The sequence below is a fragment of the Magnolia sinica genome, chromosome 1, assembly GCF_029962835.1.
Source record: "Magnolia sinica isolate HGM2019 chromosome 1, MsV1, whole genome shotgun sequence".
Classification (NCBI taxonomy): domain Eukaryota; kingdom Viridiplantae; phylum Streptophyta; class Magnoliopsida; order Magnoliales; family Magnoliaceae; genus Magnolia; species Magnolia sinica.
This window is the reverse complement of record NC_080573.1, coordinates 72,235,069-72,256,955: the sequence shown is the minus strand read 5'-3', so window position 1 is coordinate 72,256,955 and position 21,887 is coordinate 72,235,069. Positions and strand designations below refer to the sequence as shown.

Below are 21,887 nucleotides of genomic sequence, written 5' to 3'. Positions count from 1 at the left end.
AAAGAAGATCGAAGGTGGGTGCTTCCATAGGTTAGATTTCATTATTTTGATGATAGGCCAAGTGAGGCCTACCGATTGATGGTATGGATCTCACTTTGGACCCTAGATGTGGCCGATGGCTCACTTTAAATTCCATGATCATTCCATGATGGGGCCATCCTCCATGGACCCCATCATGATGTTTAGTTTCCTTGTATAAATAGGGTCATCTAGACCTTTCATTTTGGTGGAGAAGTGATCTCTACCGTTGATCCTTGATTTGGTGGGCCCATATGTATTGGGACCCACTTGATGTATGTTTTAAATTATGTAAGGGAGGGCCCATAATGTCGAGGTCCCTCCATCATCACGTGCCTCTCTCTCTCTCTCTCTCTCTCCTTTATTTATTTTGTGGCCCACATGATGAGTGTATGTGGTGTCCAAACCGTCCATCGAGTAGACCCCATGGCCGTCCAAGCCATGTGGGCCCTAACCTTTGATGTTGGGGAAAAACACAAATATCATACTGATACAAATCAGGTGGGCCACGTCCACGTGGGACCCACTTTGATGAAATGATTCACGCCTGGACGTGGTTGCTGGAGCGTGAATAGACAGTGGGTGTACCCACATTAAAGGCAAACCAGAAATATGGGTTTGATTGTAGGCTTTTAGGTGGGTCACTCATACAGGCCCCATCTTGATGTATACATTAAATCCACACCATCCATCCAATTTCCCAATTCATTTTAGTCGTTGAGCCAGAAAATGAAGCTAATCCAAATTCCAGGTGGGCCATACCACAAATGCTAAGGGGTTGGGCTACCCACATCATTTCTTTCTTTTTGCATGGGAGGTTTGGAGTGAGTTTTCACTCATGGGACCCATATTGATGTATTTCTTAGATCCACACCATATGTCCATTCTCTGGCACATTATAGACGTGAAGCCCAAAAATTTACTCGATCAAACCATCATGTGGACCACACCACAACCGATGGTGGTAGTGGGAGCACCCCTAACGTCAACCATGTGGACGTGGGGTGGGGGCATCCCAATCATGGGCCCCACCTTGATGTATTTGTTTAATCCATGCCGTCCACCATCTTCCCCATGTAGTTTTAGGCTATGAGTCGAAAAATGAGACAAATCTTAGCTCTTAGTGGACCGCACCAAGGGAAACAAATTCCCACTGTTGGAACTTTCTAATACCTACTGTTATGTGTATAAGTGGTGGACTTGTCTATCATTAGACTCGTTTAGTCCATAGAGAGCTGGTCGATGTAATAGATGGTATGGATTATCCACTACTGGGCCCCATATAGTAGAAAAAAAAATAAAGAAAGAAAGAGAAGAAGAAAAAAAGAAGTCACTGGACGTTACTGTCCAGTGATGGTGAGGGTGGAAGCCTTACTGGGTTGCCACCATACATGGATCCCACCATGATGAATTTGTTTAATCTACACCATTCACTATCTTCTCCTTATAATTTTAGGCCATGTGCCAAATTTTGAGGTAAATATAAGTCTCAAGTGGACCGTACTAAGGGTATTAATGCCCACCTATTGAAACACTCTAGGGCCCTCTTTGAAGTCCCTTGTCATCCAAACCAGTCCTAGTCATAGTCTATTTGACCTCATTCGAGGTGGCCAAGACGGTGAACGGATTAGATTATTCACTTGGTGTGTCTCACCATGGATTGTATTGTGAGGCCTAAGATGGTGTATGTGTTGTATATTCATGCTGCCCAGCCAATTCCAGTTAATGCAAGGCCATGGGCCCCATTGAGAGGCAGGTCCAAATCCCAAGTGGACCATACTATAAATAGTGGTGATGATTGAGCATCCACCATAGGGCCGACTTGAGAGGCCCACCATAATGTGTTATATACATGTTGTTCCTCCATTCTTAGGGACATGGGCTACCTTATGCAGGCCTACCATGATATATGTGTTTTATTCCAAGCCGTTCATCCATTTCTCTTTCTTTTGGATGTGGCCCACCATAATCTGGATGGTGGGCCCTATCATGATGCATGCGTTCATCCATGCCGACCACTATCTAGGTATATGGACGGTGGGACCTATGCAATGTATGTGTTTTCTCCAAACCGTCCAAATTATGGGGCCTACCTTGATACATGTGTGGCCCTTGCTTGAGGCCTATGAGTGAGGCCCAACTTGATGTGATGTATGAGGCCCGTTCGTTGAGGCCCACCTTGACATGTATGGAGCCCATTTGATGAGGCCCGATGTAATGTATTTGGGGCCCATGGGTTGAGGCCCATTGTGATGTATTAGGGCTCGTGGATTGAGGCCCACCTTGATATATACATGAGGCACATGTGATTAGGCCCACCTTGATGTGTATAAGGCCCATTGTTGAGGCCACCTTGATGTGTATGAGGCCCATTGGTTAAGGCCCATTGTGATGTATTAGGGCTCATGGGTTGAGGCCCTTTATGATGTATAAGGGCCCGTGGGTTGAGGCCCATTGTGCTGTATTTGGAGCCCATGGGCTAAGGCCCATTGTGATGTATTAGGGCCTATGGGTTGAGGCCCATTTGATGTATTTGAGGCCCATGGGTCGAGGCCTAATGAGATGTATACAAGGTCTATTGTATTGTGTGATTCTACCATGGGTTAGGTAATGACATTTATGGCAGGCCATGCCTTGGGAGCAATGTTGGTTTGATGTCCACATTGTAGGAATAGTGTTGGTTAAATGTCCGCATTATAACTCTCCCTAGGGCCCATTGATAGGCCCATAGTTGTTGTATGTAGGCCATCAAGGCCCGTCTTCGTTGTGAGGATAGTTCATCACCATATAAAATGCTTAGTATAACTTCATGATTCATGCCCATACGCATCATATGTATGCCTGATATGAGGAATGTTTGATCATAGCATACGCCATTGGGCAGACTATGTACGGGACTCCTTATGAGACGGAGTGCCCACATTATCACGTCGTATGCGCAGGATTGCTGCATGACTGATAGTGTGACTCATGTATCTTATATATATGTGACTTGATCATTGTACGCCCTAGCGACATCAGGGTCGTGGCCTCCACAGACACATCGTGGATGGCCAGATGGGACACCGAAAATGCTTGGTTCTAGCACTATGGGCACGTAGGATGTCCTTGGGTGAAAATCTCAGAACCTCCTTAGTACCAGGAGATGCTCCAACGTCTAGACCGAGTAGAATATGAGCGTCAGTGCCTATACCATGAGGTCGTGTCTCCCACTGTGTCGTGGTCGGTTAGAAGGGGGTGTGACCTTATCCACCCGAGTGAGGGGCTATAAGCTAGGCTGAGTATGACCAGCTTATAAATGGATCTGCTATTAACGAGCCGAGCCCAATATTGGCAGGCGGATAGTGAGGTCTCTTCCATTCACTGGGCTATATAGCTAGGGAGGAGGCAGTCGGAGTGGAGTGTAATAGACCCCGGTGATTTCCCCAGAGAGCAACCGTACTGATATGTGGACTTATTAAGCAGGAATTGCATATCAATTCATTCATTCATTCATTCACTATCCACTCGGGCTGGTGGTGCGTAACTATTTATCACGTGTACCTTCACATGGCCAGGATTTCGGTTGGGCGCACGACTAACCTAAGATTAGGAGTTTACCACATTGAGTCAGATTATCCAAATTTAGGTATGGGATTGGTTTAGATAGAAGTCCCTTGTGGTGGACCCCGTAGCCTGCGATACTACGTACTATCATCTTGACTTCACATTCTAGCATGGCCATTTCATTCGCACCGCATATTATATTGCATCTGCAGTACTTAGCATTTTGGGTTACTATGTTTTTACATGAGGTTGATGGTGTTCGTGGCTCGTCAGGATTTACATATTGCATTGCATCTTCAACATCTGTTATTATCTTATTATGTTTTACATCACATAGTCTTGGTACGACTGATAGCACTCATGGACTTACCAGTATATTTTCGCTTACTCTGATATCATATGATTCATGTCTTGTCAGTATGTCCGCTTATTCCGATGGTGTATGATTTATGGGCTTTATGGTATACTTGGCACTTATCTTATGCACACACTTTCACCACCCTCTAAGCTTTTATAAGCTTATGCATAATAGATGCGTGCAGGTGGCGTTAGGTTGTGCAGCGTTGATCTTAGAGCGTGCAGCTATCCTCTGGAGCTTTGATTTCGATACATATATATTTCCCTTTTTGCATTGTATCCAAATGATTATATTAGTGGATATGTGATGATGATGTTGCCTTTATGATTTGGGTATACTTGTGGTTATGCTTCTCATGAGACAAATGTACGTTAAAAAATTCTCCTTGTAGGATCCCAGGATCGGAACCTGGCATATGTATGCTGGGGGCCGAGAATGGGGTACAACGGAGGCTGTCGGCACCGGGTTCAGCGATCGGGATTCCTGTGAATCTGATTTTCAGGTTTGGGCAGTGTCACGCCCTAAACTTGGAAACCGGGCTCACAAAATTCCCGATCGTCGAATCTGGTGCCAACAACCTCCGTAAACCCCATTCTCGGCTTCCAGCGCCCATATGCCAGATTTTCAATCCTAGGATCCTATAAAGAGGATTTTTAATATACATTTGTTTCATAACAAGCATAACTACAAGTTTATCTAAATCACAAAGACAACATCATCATCACATATCCACTAATATGAACAGTTGAATATAGTGCTGAAAGGGAAATATTCATATATCGAAAATCAAAGCTCCAGAAGGCCGCTGCATGCTCCAAGCTCAACGCTGCTGCAACCTAACACCACCTGCAGGCATCTATCATGCATAAGCTTATAGAAAGCTTGGGTGGTGTAAGTATGTGCGCAAGGTAAGTGCTAAAAATGTAATATCAAAGCAATGCGGAAACATGTTGGTAAGTCCAAAAACATAATAAAACAATATCATATACTGAGGAAGCAATGTAATGCGAAGACATAATAAGCTAAATATATTATATGTTACGGATGTAATGCAATATACAGATCATGACAAGTCTGTAATACTATCAACCTTATTTAGGCTATACAATACAGAAGCATAGTAAACCAAATGCTATGTTCTGAGGATGCAATGTAATATGTGATGCGAATGAAATGACCAAGCTGGAGTGTGAAGTCGAGATGATAGCACATAGTATCGTAGGCTATAGGGTCCATCAAAGGGACTTCTATCTAAACCAGTCCCATACCTAAATTTAGACAGCTAGACTCAATGTGGTAAACTCCTGATCTCTGGTTGGTTGTGCACCCAAACTAAAATCCTGGCCACTGCAAAGGTACACATGACAACTTGATTTCTCACCACCAGCCCAAGTGAATAGTGAATGAATGAATGAATGAGTCAAAAGCTGAGTACGCAACTCTCACTCAGCAAGTCCACATATCAGTATAGTTCATCTCTAGGATATCACTAAGGTCTAGTACACTCCACAATGGCTGTCGTCTCCCTAGTTACACAACTAACGAGTGGAAAAGACCTCACTATCTGCTTAGCCAGTAGTCTGTCAATACCTACCTGGCTCGTCAATAGCAGACCCATTTATGAGCTGATCATACTCAACCTAGCTTACAGCCCCCTCACTCGGGCAGGTAAGGCCACACCCCCTCCCAACCAACCATGACACAATGGGAGACACCGCCTACTAGTATTCGGCAGTTGGGCGCTCATGTATCCACTTGGTCTATGTGTTAGGGTATCCTTCAGTACCAAGAGGGTTTTGGGACTCTCACCCAAGGATATCTTATGTGCCCATAGTGCTAGAACCAAATATTTTTGGTATCCCATCTGGCCATCCAGGATGAACCTGTGGAGGCCACAACCCTGATATCGCTAAGGGGCCAAGTGATCATGTCACACAAATGCGAGATGCATGAGTCATACCATCCAGTCATGTGTCAAACCTACGTATGTCGCGCAATCATGTGGGGCAACTCCGTCTCTCAGGGAGTCCCTTAATAATCCGCCCAATGGCATGTGCTATGATCAAACACTCCTCATATCAAGCATACATATGATGCACATGGGCATGGATCGTGGAGCTATACTATGATGATGATGTACTCTCCTCATATCAAGGCTAGGCCTAAACGGCCTACTCATATCAAGAATGGGCCTAATGAGGCTAGGAGAAGGTAACAATGTGGAAATTTAACCATCATTGCTCTTACAATCTGGACATCAAACCATCATTGCTCCCAAGGCATGGCCTATCATAAACATCATTACATACATCATGGTGGAATCACACATCACATCGGTCCTCATATACATCGCTTTGGGCCTCACACAATGGCCTCACATACATCGCATTGGGCCTCACTCATGGGCCTTGAATACATCACAATGGGCCACATTCCATGGGCCTCAAATACATCACAATGGGCCTCATCATATGGGCCTCATATACATCAAGATGGGCCGAACAAATGGGCCTCATATACATCAAGATGGGCCACAACAATGGGCCTCATATACATCAAGTGGGCCACTTCACATGGGCCGCACCAATGGGCCTCATGTACATCAAGTGGGCTGCACCATCTACACCATTCATCTATTTTAGAGATCTTTTTAGAGTATTTCCCAAAAAATGAATCATATCGAAAGATCATTTGGACCATACCACAAATGGCAGTGGAGATAATGATTTCTACCCTTAAAATTACCAAGGCCCACCATAACATTTATTTTCCATCCAACCTGTTCATACGGTCACAAAGACCTAAATCAAGAGGAAAAATAAATACCATATTAATCCAGAACTTCTGTAATCCGCAAAGGATTTCAATGGTAGGCGTTCAATTCTCCACTGTTTTTCTGCAATGTGGTCCACCTGATATAATAGCCTCATTTTTAGTTCAGGCCTTAAGACGATCTCAAAAAGTGGATGGATGGTTTGGATCTAACACAAACCTCATGATTCGGCCCACATAGCTATGGATAGTGTGGACACAAAATACATACATCAATGTGGGGTCCATGGAACTTATTAGTGTCATCAGCAGCTATATAGCTGGTGTGTGGTAGTCCAACCAATCTACTTCCAAAAAGGTGGGTCCCACGTTGGGCCCACCACATATATTATATATCATATATTCTATATTACACACACACACACACACTAAGGTGGGTCACACCGTCCAAGAGGTTGGACGATGTGGATCAATCACATGCATCATCGTGAGATCCACAGAACTTGCTGACGTGGGTACAACAGCTAAGAGTTACGTGGGACCCACAGAACTTGCTGACGTTAGTGCATCTGCCATGTAGCTAGGCAGATGGATGGCTTAGATTAACAGATACATCATGGTGGCTTCCAACGTCAAATGGATGGACGGGTGAAACACGTACATCAAAGGTGGGATCCACAACCAGTCCAGATGGCTGGATGGTCTGGATTTAACATATACCGCATGATGGGGCCCACAACACTTGCTGATGTCATATAACAACTATATAATGTGGGGCCCACCATCCAGTAGGGATACAACACATACATCAGTGGTGGGCCCACTGTCTAGGGATTTGGATGGCAGGGATAAAACACATATACCACATGGGCCCTATGGACGGTGTGGATCCCACACACTCATCTAGGAGGCCCCAAGTCCAAGCAATGGACGGTGGGGATAAGTTTTGTGGCATGGATAAAACCTATACTACAGGTGGGTCCACATGTGTGGCCCACCACAGCTCTGAATAGGGCTGATATTTGTGATTTCCCTCCGTCCAGGTCTGTCCGAGAACGGATCGCATGGATAGGTGGGGTCCACATAGGTGGGCCCCTAGTTTGGTCCACTGGGTTAGACGACATGGATCATACATCAAAGTGGGCCATCGTACACAAAATAAAAGAGAGAGGGAAGGAGAGAGAGAGATCGGTGAGATGGAGGGACCCTGCCACTATTGGCTCCTCAAGGTTACAAAACATACAAAAAGGGGGGTCCCAAATAGGATCCACACCATCAATTGGTGGGCCCCACTTGGTCCATCATAAAAGGCACAATCTAAACCTATAAACACCCACCATTTCTGCTTCTTCTAGGCTCCATGGACTCTTTAGCTCCTAGGCTTTCCCTTTGATGGAAGTTGATAAAAGTTGAAGGGTGGAGATGGGAGATTAGGGGGTAAGAAGTGGGCCACACCATAGCTTCTCCATGGGAAGCTTGGACGTCCTCTCCTTGGGAGTTGCTTGGGAGATGGACTTGAGAAAGAGAGAGAAAGAGAGAGAGAGAGAGAGAGAGAGAGAGAGGTGATGTAAGAGTGAGTGATGGGTGAGTGTAAGAAAGGGATGGGTGGAGAGAGGGAGAGTTGATTTTGGAAATGGGAGAGGGATGGGTTGTGTACTTGTTGTACTAAAGATTGATTGATTGATTTGATGTTTGGTAGAGATTCTCTTGGGTTTTACAAGGCGCAGCATTTTCCTCGAAATAAATGCGGGCTCACAACTCCTGGCGTAAGTATCGCATCGGTGCGCAAGACGCGGCGTTGGAACCACGACGACGGCGTAGTCGCAAGAGTATAAGTCTCAGGTTGAGTCAACTTGGTTTGATATGGTGTAACTCAGGGCCGTGTGCAAACGCCGATTACAGATTGCTGATCGCCAGAATTTGACAGAGAGGACCATAGGAGTCTATGGACCTTATAGCCAAGCTCGAATGAAGGGAAAAACACAAATATCAACTGATCCAAACTGTGTGGGCCACCCATGTGGGCCCCACATGTGATGCATTTGTCTTCCATCCACCACCGTCCAGCAGACGGATGGTGGGATCCTAACTTGAGGTATGTATTGCATCCAGGCCGTCCAGGGCCTAAACGCTGGATATATATATATATATATATATATATATATATATATATATATATGTATGCACGTATATCTGGTGGACCCCACGTGGGACCCACCTAGATTGGAAGCGAATTGGTTAGTACATCACACACTAGCTATATTAATGAACAAAAATATTTGCACATATCTGTTTTCAGTGTAAATTTTGTAAACATGCAGAACCAACAACAGTCGTGGAAAAATGATGAAGGAACTTCTCGTTGGGGCTGATCGCATTCTTTGCAACAGCTGCCACGGATGATGATAATTCCCTATTGTTCTCTCTCTCTCTCTCTCTCTCTCTCTCTCTCTCTCTCTCTCTCTCTCTCTCTCTCTCCCCCCCCCCCCTAAGTGCAAATAACATTAAAAGTGAAAATTATTACAAATCTTTCAATTCCTCGAAGGGAGGTTGAAATGCCAACCAAATATATTAAAGCATAAACATGGGTGTTAAATCCATTCCATATATGTGGGTGTAATCTGATGTGAGTGATAAATGCATTCCAGACCATTCCATATATGTGTGTGTGATCTGATGTCAAAGTTAAATCCATTCCATTCCATAATATTCAGATAACTGTCTATGTTACCGTATAATTTGAAAATAAAAGTAAATTGTCTTAGTTTTTGTAATGTCTAATCATAAACATCATGGATAGATGGTTAGAAATAGCTTGGGCCAAAGAACAAATCCTCCTACACCGACCTCTCCAAGTGTATGATGATAAACAACTTCCTTCCACAACTCTGCATGCGAAGCTTTAATCTCGATCAGGACAACTCTAAAATTTCCTTCACCTAGATCTGCTCCATGGACATGGGCAGTTAGATCAACTTCATGCACCTCACCACGAGCAACTGCCCGTTTCTTCCAATCGCAAAGATCGCATCTCTTGCCAATATGTATCAAATCAAGCTACATGTACAAGTATAACATGTCATTAGTATTTTTAAATGGAGGTGCATATAATCATGAACATAAATTTGTAATAGAGAAACACATACATACCAACAAGGCACAATTAGATTTAAATGGAGGTATTGTCGATGGATCCACAACACCTTGTTCCCCTTGCTTTTCTACAATACAATTAACCTTCACATGGAGGTCTACCAGGCTTTTCTTCATTTCACCTACTTCCTCCTTCAAATTATCTCGATCTTGCATCACCATATTGAGCTTATCTACAATAGGGATTGTCTTCCTCAATGTAATCTTGCCTACATTTCTACCTATACCCCGCATGCGCCCTCTACTATCACTCCCAATGGACTGTAATCAGAATTGCAAGTCGATTTATCAGAGAATGCGTAAGTATAAATAAACTCAAGTACTTGAAGGACAAGCATATATACTTGTGTAAGGGCATCATCTACATTGGTCATTCGAGATGCTGGATTACTACTCTGAATCGACTTTATTTTTTCCTATGACAACATCCAAAAGAAAAATTAGCAACTGAAAGACACATTTAAAATTCATATGGATAATGACAGGATGTACGAGGGTTGTACTTACAAAGGCTTCAGGAAACTGTAATCTGTCATCCTTTGTTGTATGTGCTCTGATGTACACATCAACCCTACCCACCTCGGCATCACTAGTAAGATTCCTCTCAATTACCTTTTCCACATTACATACATGCCATAACACATTAGTAATGGAATGAAATGACTAATAATTTCAAATAATCATCATAAATATAGTAAGATATATATTTTAAGACATGTACCATTTGATGGCGTATGACAGCCATGCTATGCCGCCCAAGTGTAGAAGGGCTAACTTGTTTGGCCCAATTGGATGCATTTCTTGCACTTAATTCCTTAAATTCATTTGTATTACATTGATCCACAAAGAGTATGCAATCCTCTATAGGCACACCAACAAGGGCTGAAGATGACTTCACAGCTGCAAGATCCTTGTCCTTAACATACTTTAAATGCATCTGGTTCTTGTAATTTCTCCAAGAGGTATTCACGCATTCACGAACGTAATTTTTCATCTCATGTTGGTTATTATGAAAATCATAACTACACTCCAAGATTTCAATGACTCTCTAAAGGTGCTCCGGAGGCACCTGGCGAAAGTTTGTCTAGGTGATCGGGATGTGGGTGCGGGTGAGAACACCAATGCATGAATTGAATGTGACCTGATTTATATCCCCTGCATTCGCTTGCCCAAATTCATTAGTTGTAATGACCCTCTTCAATGAAGTCTTCTCATTTAATTCTCGACTCACATAGGACCTCTCTTCCTAGACGATGAAGATGACAACCCATCTACATAAAATGGGAAATAAAATGGGAAATTAGCTACACACATGTTTCATCACCGCCAAAATAAAAGAAATTAAATGTTAAGGTTAAAAAGAAGAAAAATATGAAAGTTATCTTATTACCCATGGCATCTTCACGGGCTGCATCCCCTAACGGCTCTGTGCCGAATGACGATGCCTCTAGATCCATATGCCTGTTTCATTGGCAATATAAATCAAACCCAAGCATAAAAAGAAGATATGCGACTAGACTATCTAATACATCTTCAAGGGCTGCATCGGTTAATGCTAAAAACCAAATAAGGAAAACAAATGATTGTAGTTAAGTCCTGTTCACACACTATGGATGCTGGCCATATTTTATTGCTTTTTTGTTACTTTTTCCTTAGAAATTATAAGAGCAAAATTCCTAAGGAATGTTGATTGTACCAATATATATATATATATATATAATACCACCATGAACCAAATTTATGAGATTAAGTGATTCGTGGGGATGAGAATACTAGTTGAGATTTGTGGGGCCCACATGGTATGTACCTCACCAAGATCGTCTCTGGATCAAAAGGTCTAGTCGATCCAATCATCATATGAGCTACACCTCAATTTGGATGTTTTTGGGCAGTGGATATTATTTTCTATGGTGTGGCCCACCGTTTGGTTGGATCCAACAGAATTTTCATTCGTCTAATCTTCGAATAGGATTCAGCTGTGGGACAGGTTGGATGTCATATACATACAACATGTGCCCCACTACAACAAATTAGTAATAATCAAAGTTTTAACAATATGATTTCCCTTTGAATTTGGACTTCTCACAATTTTACTTTTAATCATATATTTAATAAAAGATTGCTCAATCATGGTCTTTATAGCTTAATTACATTCAGCAATCATCAAGAAATGCTTGCTGAAGACATAAATTAACTTGAACTAAAGATTAGGTCAGCGTACTCATTTGGGTGATAATTTAGACTGTTGGATTTTTTTCTATTTCGAGACACCAATGGTTCTCATATGTTTGGACAGTTTAATTTCAACATGCCTGTATGGATCATTGTTGATGTGTATGATCTTTAGTCCAAGCTAGAGCATGTACTCGTCTGTGGCATCTTGATCGTTTGAATGTGTTCTATCACTGTTTGAATCTATCACCATTAATTCCTAACAATGAATGATAACTTCCTACATTATTGATCGAGAACAATATGACATTGAACTCTATAAAATCATACTAGGATCAGTAGGACCCGTTGAGAAAATTTTCAAGAAATTGAAGAGTGTTGATTAGACAATTCTGACTGTGAAAACAATTCCATGCAGGAAATTCTCAGAACAAATCCAAAAGTTAGAGAAATAACATAATGCTTAAGGTAAGATAAATTCCTACATATAGAAAAATAACATTTTAATGCTAAAGTAATATTTAGACAATGTTGGAAACTTAAAGAACCATGAATTCCAATGGGTTTAACAAACAAGCATCAACGAATCAGGGGCTAGGACTGCTCAACTAATGTGATTAATTACCAGCCCATCTCATCATTACCAGCCTAACAAGAGGCAAACCCACATTAAAAACATCAACAAAAATAAAATTAAACAAAGGTATAATGCAACAAAGATAGACACCATTGAGTTTCATCGGATGCACAGTTAAAAGCCTTTCTTGTATGTGTGGTACATGTGTACAATGATCAGGGGAATTGCTTTGTGGTCACCAGGTGGACTGCCCATACCCAAAATGCATGGCAATCCAAATGGGTGGCCATCTGGTCAATGGCCTGAAAAGGTATAGTTAACTCAAATTACAAATATCCATCCACATTCAACAGGCAAAACTTGCCATAAATGGGAGATTAGAGCAGTCCAATCTTTGTGCAGATGAGTAACGTAAGAGCACATGGCAGGCATCGAGGATTCTAGCTTTTAATATCTATGCCATCTGGTTCTTTATAGGCCATGAATGCTAGCATCTAACATAAAAAATGTTGAATGATGACATGTCGTATGTGAATTATAGCAAGGTTGACCAACTTCATACATCCAAACACCCCTTGGTAGCTCCTTCCTCACATGACATAGGGTATTTATCAAACCACAAAAGTGTTGCCAAAATACAATATTTCATGAACTGAATAACATCCACACATCAATAAAAGTGAAATGAATAACTCAAACATTCTAGATAATAGATGCTAGCCAACCAGTTGTATGACTCCTAGAGATATTTTATCGTGTACATTAGTAGAATGGTTATAAGATATTGTCAATTTTTATTCGCATAATAATTTGTGAATTATCATCATCATGTAAGTCTCATCCTAACTAACTGGGGTCAGTTACATGAATCCTATTCTAGCATTCCACACCATCAAGGACTATGCTTTAACCTATACATGTTCCATAGAAAAAAAAAGCAGTTTGGATTTAACTTTTACCGTTGAAAACTTCCTACAACCCAACATAATGTTTATTTGCCATCCAATCTATTAATAAAATCGCATAGACTAGGATGAAGAGAAAACATAAATATCTACTTGATTCAAAACTCCTACCATCCTGTTAAGTTTTCAACAGTAGGCTTTCAATTCCCATTGTTCCACGTGATTTAGTCAGCTTAAGCTTTTAACTTGTCCCCTTTTCCAGCTCATGCCTTAAAATAATAAGTCAAAATGAATAGATACATGAATAAAATATATACATCATGGTGAGCCTTATAGAGCCACTTATAGGACTGTCCGTCTCTAGCTTGGTAGAGACTGGTCCAACTAGAGACAAACAGTCCTGTCTTACCCATCAGGACCTAGATAGAGATGGACGGTCCATATTTTATCCACCGTCTATTTATTTAGACAGATCATTTTAAGGCATGAACATAAAAATGAACTAGATTGAAGGGTCTGTGAGGGATAATCTGGATAATCCAGTCGATTAGCATCTAATCTAGCCATCCATCAGTGGTCAGAAATTTTGATGGTACTATAAATCATCGTGGGATTATGCCACATGTACGGTAGAAGAATCGCCACCATTTTTAAGATGATGCTGAAGAATGATACCAATACGACAGGAAAAAGAGAAAGAACAGTAAACTAAATTTGCCCTTATGTCTTGCGTTCTTTCAATTTTGTATATGCATGACAAGGAAAGCTCAATACAGCTCAGCTTCTTGGGCTACAGTGCAGTGATGATTCTCTTTCAAGAAAGTAATGACTCATACATTGCGCACATGGCAAACATATAACACAAACAGGATCGTCCAAATCATAGGCCTCATTCCAAATGAAGTACAAGCTGAAAATTGCATATAAGGGGCCATCTTCACCATCCCATTTTGATCATTTGATTTGGATAGTATGCTTACTTTTCTTGTAGTGTGGATCAATGCAATAAAACTCATTGCAATTAGAAGATCCTAGCCACCAATCATGGGTTTCGTTCAACAGAATGCAGTCCAGTGCTATCATCTCCAAACGATGCACCGACTACCATTTGACATTCCAATGGTTATCAGCTAAATACAATCGAATGCCTTCAAAAATATCTCTAATAAACAAATATTATGAGAAGCTCTTTTTAATAATTCCTCCAACTATATCATATTCACGAGTTTGATCATGTTTGGCCAGAAAATATAAATGTGAATGCAATAATCCAAGAATGTCACCAAGAAAAAAAAATCTGATTACATTTCATGACTCACCTTAGTATAAAATCTGCATATGAGCTTTTGGATGAACAGTTTGTATACGAGCTTCAAAAAGGGCGATCAAGGGTGATGAAGATGGAGCTCGAAAGAGGGAAGGGAGAGGAAGAAAAGGGCGTTCGAAAGAGGGAAGGGAGAGGAATAAAAGGGCGGTCAAAAGAGGGAAAATGAAAATTCCTCTTTAGAGAGAGGGAAGGGAGAGGAGGAAACGGGCGGTCCAGAGAGGGAAAATGAAAAATCCCTCTTCTGAAATCGTAGAAGAATTGAAATCCGTTAAAATGTGAGGTTTACATATTTTATATAATAAACTATATTCACAGTCGTACAATTAAGGGTCCATTTAGTGGATTGTTAAGATTCTATTCCATAAGATAATTATAAATATAAATCATCTACAACAAGACCCATTATTTGGATGGTCTAGATAGCCATATATCAAACCCACATTTTATATGGACGAGTTTCCACTATTTAACATAAAATGCAAGTCTAACTATCATTTACCGTACAAATGAAAATGGTGGCTTGGAAATTGGATTTGGTAGGGCTCTATGGGCCCCACCACAATGTTTGTGTTTAATCCACACCGTAAATCCACTAGTAAATAATTTTTTATGATTGATAGCAAAAAACTAGATCGAAATAAAACTCAGGTGAACAACAATATAGGAAAATAGTTGCGATTGAATGTCCACCCTTAAAATATAGGCTCTAGCTACGGACTATTTTCATTTTAGCTACGGATTTTAGTCGTCGAAATTTCCCACGGCTAAAATCCGTAGCTAAAACAGCCACACATCCGTCGGCTTTGCTTTATTTTTTGGTAGGTTCATCCACATCGTCCGTCCATCTGGACGGGACCCACCTGATGCGTGGGTGGAATCCACACCGTCCGTCCATCTGAATGGAGCCCACCGTGATATATGTATCTTTAATCCCCACCGTCCATCAGGTTGGAATGGTGGGGACCCACGAGCAGTAGCATAGTTGTTGTATACATCATCAAGCTCAGTGGGTCTGATCTGAAGTATGTGTTCGATCTAGACCATCCATCTGTGGCCCCGCCAACAGCAGTTAGCTGCTGGTCTTAACGTTAGCAAGTTCTGTGAGTCCCGCTGATGTATGTGTTACATCCAAACCATCCATCCCAACTCCCTAGCCATAGGCCAGGGAATGAGACAGATTTAAATATCAGGTGGAGTACACCACCGTCCAAAATAAAGCAGATTCAATCTCTAGTGAGCCACGCATGTGGGGCCCACCTTGATGTATATATTGCATCCACACCATCCAGATGGCTGGACGGTGGGCCATACTGTGATTTATGTGTTTTATTCCAACCGTCTAGATGGCTGGACAATGGACCATTGTGATGTATTTGCTGAAATCCACACCGTCCAGATAGGTGGACAGTGGGCCACACCGTGATGTATATGTTATATCCAACCATCTATCAGGTGGACCACGCTGCAAAAATCAGTGTAGATTGAACGTTCACCATTGAAACTGTTTAGGATCATAGAAGGTCTGGATCAATATGAAATTATTTTACCTTTTAATTCAGGCCTTGGTGACCTTATGAACAAATTGGATGGAAAATAAACATTATGGTGGGCCCTTAATAGTGGAAATCATTATCTCCACTGTAATTTGTGGTTCGGTCCAGATGATCTCCCGATATGATTCATTTTTATTTTTTGGGTAATGCTCTAAAATAATCTCTATAAATAGATGAATGGTGTAGATGGTGCCACTACGACATGCGCCCATCTTGATGTATATGAGGCCCCTTGTTGCGGCCCATCTTAATGTATATGAGGCCCATTGTTGTGGCCCATCTTGATGTATATGAGGCCCATTGTTATGGTCCACCTTGATGTATATAAGGCCCATTGTTGCAGCCCATCTTGATGTATATAAGGACTATGACTGAGGTCCATTGCCATGTGTGATTCCACCATGATGTATGTAATAATGATTTGACGGGCCATGCCTTGGGAGCAATGATGGTTTGACGTCCACATTGTAAAAGCAATGATGGTTAAATGTCTGCATTGTAACTCTCCTTAGGGCCCATTGTTAGGCCCATTCTCATTTCCGTTGGGTCCCCATTGATGATGAAACTTTCAACCATCCTTTCAAGTGGACCCCGCCATAGGACATACAATACACTAAGTACCTTAAATAAGTTACGATAGTCTGACATGGATCATTCCATATAGACTTCTATATGTCTAGTAGGGCGTATCGTTTAGCCCTTACTCTCGCAAGTAGCATATCAATTAAGGCCAATCATCGCCTGCTAGATCTAATAATCATGGTAGTTCACTTAGTCTAGAGGACACACTGAGAATATGCTTAGTATAACATCATGATACATGCCCATACGCATCATTTATATGCCTGTTATGAGGAGTGACTAATCATAGCATACGTTATTGGGCCGAGACATTTACGGGACTCCTTATGAGATGGAGTACCCCACATGATCGCACGGTACGCTTAGGTTTGATGCATGACTGGATCGTGTGACTCATGCATTTTGCATTCCGTGTGATGTGATTCACTGTATGCCCTAGTGACATTAGGGTCGTGGCCTCCATAGGCACATCGTGGATGGCTAGATTAGATGCTGAAAATATTGACTTTAACACTGTGGGCACATAGGATGTCCTTGGGTGAAAGTCTCAGAACCTTTTTGGAACCAAGAGATGCTCCAACGTCTAAACCAAGTGAATACACGAGCATAGGAGTGTCGAATACCAGTAGGCCGCGTCTCCCACTATGTCATGGTCGGTTGGAAGCGGGTGTGGCCTTATTCGCCCGAGTGAGGGGGCTGAAAGCTAAGCCGAGTTTGACTAGCTCACAAATGGGTCTGCTATCGACGAGCCAGGTAGGTATTAACAGACTAATAGTCAGGAAAATAGTATGGTGTCTTCCACTTGTTGGGCTGTGCGGGTAGGGAGGCGACAGTCAGTATGGAGTGCAGTAGACCCCGATGATATCCTAGAGAGGAACTGTACTGATATATGTACTTGATGAGGACTGACATGCTTGCGTTGCATCTCACATGTGACATTTGGCCACGTAGGCCTCGCATCGCATGGCCTTGGTATGGCCGATAACATTCATATCTCATATCGCATGGCCTTGGTATGGCCGATAGCATTCATGCCTTGCATCACATAGCCTTGGTGCGGTTGATAGTATTCATGGGCTTACTAGCATATTTCTGCATTACTTTGATATTGCATACTTGGCACTTACCTTATGCACACACTTACACCACCCTCTAAGCTTTTCATAAGCTTATGCATGAACGTTGCATGCAGGTGACGTCGGATCATAGCAACGTTGAGGTAGGAGCATGTGGCAGATTATTTTGGAGCTTTTGATCACCTAGTATTTCCCTTTCTGCATCGTACTTAAATAATTTATTAAAGTGGATATGTGGTGACATTGCTTTGTAACTTGGTTATACTTGTGGTTATGCTCCATTACAAAAAAAATCATATCAAAAATCCTCCTTGTAGGATCCCAGGATCGGAATCTGGCATATGGGTGCCGAGATCCGAGAATGGGGCACTATGGAGGCTGTCGGATTCAGCGATCGGGAATTTTGTGACCCCGATTTCCGAGTTTGGGGCGTGACATAAGTTCTCTTGGTGCGGGCTATGGTGGAAAGAAGACAAATGTTAAAGTTATAATAGGGGCAAGAGGTTCAAAATCCTAAGTGTTGAAAATTTTACAAAGAGACCTTTGTGCGAGTGCAGGTAAAAGCATATAATTGTGCGGGGCAGCGCTAAGTCTAGAAGCCTTGCGCAAATAGAGAGACTGTTGTGTGGGTCCGCACAAATGCAAGTCGTTGCATGGGGGATCTTCAAATAGGCAGAGATTTGGTAGGAAAATAGTAGGTAAAGAATGAGAAAGGACTTCTAGTATTTAAAGAGAACGGGACTCGACTGCAGGACCCGACTGCCTTTTGTGCGGGTGTGCGTAAACAATTAGAAGAAGTAAAGGTGAAAGAAGATTGATCCTAACTCTTTATTCAGAAGAACAAAGAAAAGGATTAAGGGGGCATCTGTTAAGACATAAAATATGAATGATGGAAAAGATCAAGAAAATATCAAGAAGAGGGAAATTAGAAGAAATACATGAGGAAGAATGAAGATATAGAAGGGAATTCTTATGTTTGCATGGGTCTGTGCAAACCATGTTGGTTGCGTAGGACCGTGCAAACCACAATGTTGATTGCGTGCACATGCGCAACATCTGATTTTGACTGTTCAAAATGAACGGTTGGATATGATGGAAGGTGGGCCCCATGGCATAGGGATTAAAGGTTCGATGTGTGAAGGCCTATAAATACCCCATTCCCCCTCTCATTTGGGGATTGAAGATTTTGGAGAAGATCAGAGCTCTGGAGAAGAGAATTTTAGAAGGTATTCATGGGAAGAGAAGAAGAAGCAAGTTGCACCGACCCGTGCAACTGAACTACCCATGAAAACACTACTGTTTGCGTGGCCATCAGTACTCAAGGGCCAGCATGTTGCTGAAATTCCCGATCGATTCGATCTCTAAAGTCTTCATAGTCTTCAATCTTCCTTTCATGCAAGAATATGAGCTCAAGAAGGAAAGATTAGAGGAAAGATTAGATGATCAAATTTGCACAACATTCCTCTTGATGAGATGATCATTTTATAAGCCGAAATGTTGCCCAATTTGATATTCAGATTCAATATTCAAGCTCTTTCAAATTTTATATCTTAAGATAATCTATCTTAGAATTAAGGGAAGTTAAAGGATGTACATGAACTCAATATGAATAAATATGATGATCGTTCTTCATACACTCTCTCTGTTATGATTGAATAAGATAATCTCTCAAATTGAATGCATTTGTTTCTTGTCGAAACACTATTATACAATGATAGTTGGGCTACCAGGATCTTTATATTTTTATGGTACATCTTGCTTAAGGATGGCACTCACTTTTTCTTTCAAAAAAAATTTCTTTTGAATGTTTTATCATCTTTTGGTAGTGCATAGATCTTTTAGAAATTTGGCATATGAAGGTATTTGTTTCACAGCATCCAGTAGAGGATTATTGACCTTCGCTTGCTTAAGCACCTCTAGAATATCCTGAGAGTTAGAGAGGGGCTTTGGTGCAATCAACTGTTGAGGGAATGACGCAATTGGCTTACTTTGAGGTTATGGTTTTAACTCATGTGAAGCATTGCTAGGCCTATCATTCTCATATATTTTCGGGTCCTTAAGATTTTCAGTCCTCACCGAAGTAGATTTGTCAATTGTCTTCCCACTTCTAAGAGGGGTGACAGACTTAGCTTGCTCCATCTGTTTTGAAGAGATTAGGTCACTGATTTCTTATTTCTATTTTGGGTTAGGGAGAGGCTGAGCTGAAAGGATCCCTTTCTCCCCAATCGAATTTTTTGTTTCAAGCCCTTGTATGGCCTTTCTAAGGTCTTGAAAGGCTTGCAGCATAACCTGATTAAAAAGCTCTTGGTTTTGTATATGTTTTAATACCAAATCCTCTTGAGGTTTCCTTTGATTCAAAAATTGGTTAAAGATCTCTTGAGGAGTTGTCATTTGTCCGTTCCTCTAACTGAAGTTTGGATGGTTCCTCCAGCTTCAGTTATATGTATTTAAGGTGGGTCCACTAAAAGGCTTTTGGTAGTTGTTTACGGCATTTGATTGCTCATTCAATATCTCTTAAAAAGCAGGAATTGTTGGGCAACTCTCAGTTGTATGTATGTTACAAGCACAAATACCACAAACAATTTCTGAAGTCTTTTCGGGTTCTACTTTCTTAAGTTTTATGGCTTCGACTTTTCTTGTGAGTTTGGTCACTCTTGCATTTATATCTTGTTCTTCTTTTAAAACATAAATTCCTCCCCTTTTCTTTCATTGAGTAGGCTTTGAAGTGGCAATTCTTGAAGAGGTATCCCATGATTGCATGATTTAATCTCATGCATCATTAGCTTCCTTATTCATGAATTTCCCATTACACATCATCTCCACAAATTGGCACATGGGTGAGGTCAATCCCTCATAGAAAAAGCTTGTTATATGCCATGTTTCGTAGCCATGTTGTGGACATGAATTTATGAGATCCTTAAATCACTCTCAACATTGGAAGAAAGTCTCATCCTCTTTTTATGCAAAATTCATGATTGCTTTCCTTAAGGTATTTGTTTTATGATAAGGGAAGAACTTTTTAAGGAACTCCCTTGTCATTTCAGCACACGTGCCAATGGACCTTAGTCTTAAGGAGTGTAACCACGACTTAGCCTTTTCTTTCAAAGAGAAAGGAAACAATTTCAGTCTAATTGTGTCCTTAAACACGTTTGGGAAGTGTAATGCAGATATGATTTCATCGAACTCTTTCATATGCAAGTATGGACTTTCAAATTCTAGTTCATGAAACTTAGGGAGGAGTTGAATTACCCCTGGTTTAATATCCACAGTTCTTCAATGGAAATATCATGCAGGAAGGTGTACTCACCTCGCTTTCATCTTGAACTTCCTCAACTAGAGGTTGAGGTTGATTTGCAGCCATCACTTTTATTAACTTAGAGGGTCTTAAGTGGTGTCTAATCCTACGATGGATAGGCAACCCTTCGACTAATCTTCTTTCATTCAAAAGATGTAGAATGTTATCACAGACCCACTTAGGCATGAAACACTCTTAGCCCTCAAGAAACTAAACAACTAAGCCTAAAAAGAAAAGTAGAAAAACTAAAACAAATAAGAGATATAGAAAAGATAAGAAAGTGGTTGGAACAAAATTATCGAATAAGAGTTGCTATGTTAGAATCCTACAAAACAGAAAACAATGTTAGTTTCTAAAAATAATTTCAGAAAAAATCCTGTAACGTCCGAGTACCACCTCAGGCAGAATCACCAAAGGACCGTATCTTATCGTAATTAAGGCAGAATTTAGTTATGTATTAAACTGAATAATCAATGGATTAAGCTTGGGTCACCATTTTCATAAATGAGAAGACCTAAAACCATTAATACCACTGGCTCAACATTACATAAAG

At 41.3% G+C, this 21,887-nt stretch overlaps 1 protein-coding gene and 1 non-coding gene across 2 annotated transcripts; one reads left to right on the top strand and one right to left on the bottom strand.

Moving 5' to 3' along the window:
• Nucleotides 1-9,383: 9,383 nt before the first annotated feature.
• Nucleotides 9,384-10,215, bottom strand: LOC131247780 (uncharacterized). The gene is made up of 2 exons (XM_058247748.1): nt 9,845-10,215; nt 9,384-9,751 (listed from the first exon to the last, which is right to left on the bottom strand). Exons 1-2 carry the CDS (start codon nt 10,079-10,081, stop codon nt 9,485-9,487), a joined length of 504 nt encoding a protein of 167 aa, XP_058103731.1. The 5' UTR covers nt 10,082-10,215; the 3' UTR covers nt 9,384-9,484.
• Nucleotides 10,216-20,923: 10,708 nt separating this feature from the next.
• On the top strand, nt 20,924-21,031 carry LOC131223278 (small nucleolar RNA R71). The gene has a single exon (XR_009160369.1). It is a non-coding gene; the product is annotated as a small nucleolar RNA R71 (small nucleolar RNA).
• The last annotated feature ends 856 nt before the right edge of the window (nt 21,032-21,887 follow it).

Bases quoted from the DNA above. Each gene is read 5' to 3' on its own strand.
- LOC131247780 (XM_058247748.1), bottom strand. From the start codon at position 10,081: ATGCGGGGTATAGGTAGAAATGTAGGCAAGATTACATTGAGGAAGACA. The intron at 9,752-9,844 runs GTATGTATGTGT...TTGTACATGTAG, and splicing joins AATCTAATTGTGCCTTGTTG to CTTGATTTGATACATATTGG.